Source organism: Geospiza fortis, unplaced genomic scaffold (assembly GCF_000277835.1).
Source record: "Geospiza fortis unplaced genomic scaffold, GeoFor_1.0 scaffold182, whole genome shotgun sequence".
Lineage (NCBI taxonomy): Eukaryota > Metazoa > Chordata > Aves > Passeriformes > Thraupidae > Geospiza > Geospiza fortis.
In genome coordinates this window covers 1,228,700-1,233,094 of record NW_005054367.1, presented here as the reverse complement: position 1 = coordinate 1,233,094, position 4,395 = coordinate 1,228,700, and the positions used below count along the sequence as shown (strand labels likewise).

The following is a 4,395-nucleotide window of genomic DNA, read 5'->3' as shown; positions in this document are numbered from 1 at the left end:
GGGCCCCTTGGGGGGGTGGCACGCCCCCCCGCCCCCCCCGACGGCCGCCGAGCCCCCGGCTGGATCATGCAGTGCATCCGCAGGCAGCCCAAGCGCAGCGCGTCCCAGGAGAACATCCTGCTGGAGCAGAGCCGCAGAGTGGCCGCGCTGAATGGCATCAGGCTGGGTAAGGGACAGGGACAGCGTGGGCACACCCGGCAGCCGCTTCCCTTCTCTTCTCCCTGCGCAGAGGCAGTGCTCCGCCCTAAATCCAGCGTTATTTTTAAATTCCCAAGGTTGCCTTTGTTTTCGTTTGCTTGTAATCACACGCCAGATGTGTGAACAGCATCAAAGGACGTGGGCAAAGGCTCCGTTCCCAAATCTCTTGCTGGGTTTCTGCACTGCCTCTGATTGAGGGTGTTCGGGGAGGACAGTGCCGTTCTCCTGCCCGGTTTTAGCCCTGCTCGGTGGTGCTGCCTGTTGCTGTAAGAGCCCAGGGAAGCACGCAGAGGCTGCCGATGAAAGAGGAAACCCGGGGAGTTTCATAACTTGTGTGCCTGGCTATGAACTCATTGCTGGTTCCTGCTCTCTGGAGGCACAGCCCAAGTGGATGCAAGTGGGACACACAGGGTGGATGGAAGTGGGAAATAGCCATTTACTCACCCGAGTTCCTTAGATTTTACAAGAAGGGCTTTCTGCCCTTTTAAACCAGCAAACCTGAGTTAAACCTGGTCTGTAAGCAGCTGGGAGGGGGAGAGCAGGCAGGAGGAGACTTGTTTTATAGCGACCGTAATTAATTCCTATCAGATCAGCAGATTTGGGAGAACAGTGCAACAATACAGATTAACACTGCCATCCTAAGGAGCTCCTCAGTGAGCTCAAACAGCTATTGTTTTATTGGGCTTGCTGCTTGCTGTAAACCTGAGCTACATAAGCCAAAGGTTAACATTTCTGATATCTCAGTGGCTGAAGCTTCCTAGTGCAGTGTATCAACACGATGGTTATTGTGGTGCTGTGTGTGCTCAAGGCACTCCTACCTTGGCCAAACATGATTTTCGCTCTGAACATCACTGTGTGCTGAATATATTCTGTTCAGAAAGTGTGTGATTGATGTTTTGCAAGTAGGGGGGTCCTGACCCTTGAAAGGCACTCTGGAATTTTGCATGCTAAGTGTGTATTTGGTATTTTACAGAGGATGCTAAGCAAGACACAGTCTTGCCACATGCTTCAGGCAGGATTTGCATGTCTATTTCAGTGCAGAGATTGTGCTTCTCATGCTAAGTGTTGTTATATAGTTGGGAGTCAATATCCTTGTCCTGCTGCACAGTGCTTTTTAACTTTTACATGATGCGTGTGTACAATATGTATGAGTCTGATTTTCATTGCTGTGAGATGGAGCTCTGGACCACAAATCTCCTCAGCTTCAGGCTTTGAGCAGTCTGGTCTAGTGGAAGTCTCCCTGTCCATGGCAGGGGGTGGGATGGGATGACCTGTAAGCTTCTTTCCAACCCAAACCATTCCATGATTCTCCATGGGGTTGTTAGGAAGAAATCTTCAGGTTTCTGCTGGGAAAAGGTGGAGTTTATTTTACTGGAAAGCAGTTCAAATAACCAGCTGAGAGTAATGTCCCACTGACACATCAGGGTGTGTTTGTGGTATCAGCAGATCGGAGTGTCTTATGCTGCACTATGGCCCAACAAAAAGCAGGTAGGAACACAGAAGTGACTCACCCAGGGAAAGACTCTGTGCCAGTGCTTGCTTGGGCATAGGAGGCAGAGCCTGAAGCACTGGGGAAGAAGAAGGGGAGTTTTGACCATGCTATTACGCTGACTGGGCTGTGCTGCTGAACAGGGCTCCAGCTTGTGTCTGAACTCTGTGGTTCAAGCCTGGAGGAGAGGAATCTGCCCTTGGCCACCACCTGTGCCCATCCAGATTTGTTTTTATTACATTGGTGCAGCTCTTTGGGATGTCCTGGTAGCAGGACACGTTACAGATGCTGCACACAGGGTCTGTGGAACAAAACATGCCCTGGTTAAATGGTTTTCTCATTCCACACTTACAAACATCAGCATCCAAAGGATTTGGTGGGTTTCCTGCTCTTCTTGTCATGCCACCCCAGGATGACTTGTCCTCCTCCTAGTCCTGTAATGACTGAGAGTGGTTGGAATCTGAAGAAAAAGAAAGAATCAAGCTGGGAGCATGGATAGAAATGTGGGTGAATAAGGAGAAGGGAAAAGTTGGTTTCCTCTCCAGGAACCTTGAGAGGAGCTCCAGGGATGTTAGTGAGGCTGCAGTCTGTGCACTTGGAGGACATTTGCCTTAGAGCAGAAGTCAGCTCAGGAGACCAAGAACCTGTGAAGCTGTTGTGATGTGTGTCCTTCTGGATGATCTGGCCTCTCATCACCCCTTGGGAATGCTGTCCCAGGTCCCATAGCTGTCCTCACCTTGTCACCCTTCTGTGCTTTGCAGGATTCTGATTTTTTCCTTCTCTCCATTAATTTTTTCTGAGGTTTTCTGTGGGGGAGTCATTAAAATTCCCCTCCTAGAAACCTCCAGACCACTCATGAGCTGGGGAGCCAAGCAGTGCTGTAGCAGGGAAGACATTTAATGAGATGCCTATTTTAACTTTGAGGAAAGAGAGAGGCCAAAGGCACCTTTGCAAGATCTCCAGCTTCTACTCTGATGCTTTCAACTCTTCATCTTTCAGCCTGGCTCAGCTCTGGGCATACTCCTTGAGCTCTGCAAAACCAATAAATGGTGTGAGCTGCTCACAAAGTAGACACTGACACCCCTAATATTTATCTCTGATGTAAATCTCAGGCTTTGGCAGCCTAAACTGCTCTCTTTAGGCCAGTGTATCCCAGTTACAAACTCACAGTGCTGGTTTTGCTGCTGCCACCATGACCCACACCAGTGCTTTGCAGCACCTGGCACTTCAGTTTCCTGTGTGGAATGTCAGGAGACTGGGAATTTGGCCACTTGGATCTCAGAGTTTTGTTTTTCAAGCAGACCTGAAGTGATGCCTGGTCATTTCTTGTCTTGCCTTGTTTAAAAGCCAGTGATTCAAAGCAGCTGTGTCTCCCAGGGAAGAACCAGCCCAACGTCACAGGGGACACTGCAGTGAAAAAATGTTATTTGTGAGACTCCACATGATGTTTGTATAACACTGAGGAATGTCCCTGGAGTTGAGTGTCAGGTGGCTGCAGGTGGCCAAGTGGCTCCCTGCACTGTCAAGGTAAGGTAAGAAAAGTTTCCTCTGAGTTGGGATGTGCATGGTCAGCTCTGCAGAGTGAAATGCTGCTTCGCCAGCCCTGAGCCAGCCTTTCATGCAGTGCCACAGAGCTGCAAGGTGCCTGTTACAGAAAGCCCAGGATGTGCTTCTTGTGTTTCATGCTCTCTCCCTTCTCAGTCTGTGTGCTTCAGATCTGTAGTTAATGGTTGGTTTGAGGGACAGATTCTCCAAGGTATTTAGGTATGTGGAAGTCATGCACTGCTGGGACACTCAAAACCATGTAGAATGCCAAATCTGTTTTCAGAGTCTCAGGAGGTGCCTGTTTCCTTTCTAGATGTCTTAAGTGCCTCCCTAAATCTAGGCTAAGTTATTAAATCTGAAGTTCCCACAAACAGAAGGTTTTGTTGTTATTACTTGACATTGCATTGGCCTCGTAGTGTAAGAAAGACAAAGACCCTTTGGATGGTTGAGCAATGAGGAGATCCTGGCTGCTCCTTACTGCTGTCTTAGTGATCTGTTGCTGCCTGTCACCAAACTTCTTTCTCCTAAGCTTCATCTGATCTGCAGAATTCCCACATGGATAGGAAGGCACTGCTTGCCAGAGGAGGATGAGAGATATCTTTGTGTATTCCTGTTTCCACAAAGGAAATTTTGTTGCAGAAGAGATTTGAAATCACTTGAAAGTTCCTGACAGCATTCCAGTTAAAAGTTATGCAATTTTCCTTTCTCTGCTTTCACTTCTCTGTTGTTGGTTTTGTTGTAGTTCTTTGCATCCTAACAGTATTTGCTGGAAGTATTTTACCTTTGTAAAACACCTGAGAATGACAACACAAAGTATTCAGACTCAGTCTGAGAAGGCTTCAGCCTCTTTTGTGATCATGAAGTGGCGTGGAGGATTTCTGGGTCTCTCTGCTCTCCTCCCCAAACCTGGCTGCCCTTGTGGAAGGGAAAGCTCTTTGAGCATCTTTTCTTGAGCTGAATCTTAAAACATTCCCACTTCTGTTTCTCCACAGGCCTCAAAGATGACAAGGACCTGAAGTTCCTCCTGAAAGGCAGCCAGCTGCTAAAAGTGAAGTCAAGCTCCTGGAGAAAGGAGCGGTTCTATAAGCTCCAGGAGGACTGCAAAACCATATGGCAGGAGTCAAAGAAGGTGCTGAGATCCCCAGAGTCACAGATCTGTGAGT

The 4,395-nt window shown here is 48.4% G+C and overlaps 1 protein-coding gene across 2 annotated transcripts in view; it reads left to right on the top strand.

Moving 5' to 3' along the window:
* Nucleotides 1-39: 39 nt before the first annotated feature.
* The window catches only part of PLCD1 (phospholipase C delta 1), a 48,043-nt gene continuing 43,687 nt past the window's right edge, over nt 40-4,395 (top strand). For both annotated transcript variants that reach the window (XM_031059738.1, XM_005424333.2), the window contains exons 1-2: nt 40-166; nt 4,225-4,389. In XM_031059738.1, coding sequence (XP_030915598.1) covers nt 67-166; nt 4,225-4,389 — 265 coding nt within the window. In that variant the 5' untranslated portion in view covers nt 40-66. The remainder of the gene's footprint in view (nt 167-4,224; nt 4,390-4,395) is intronic.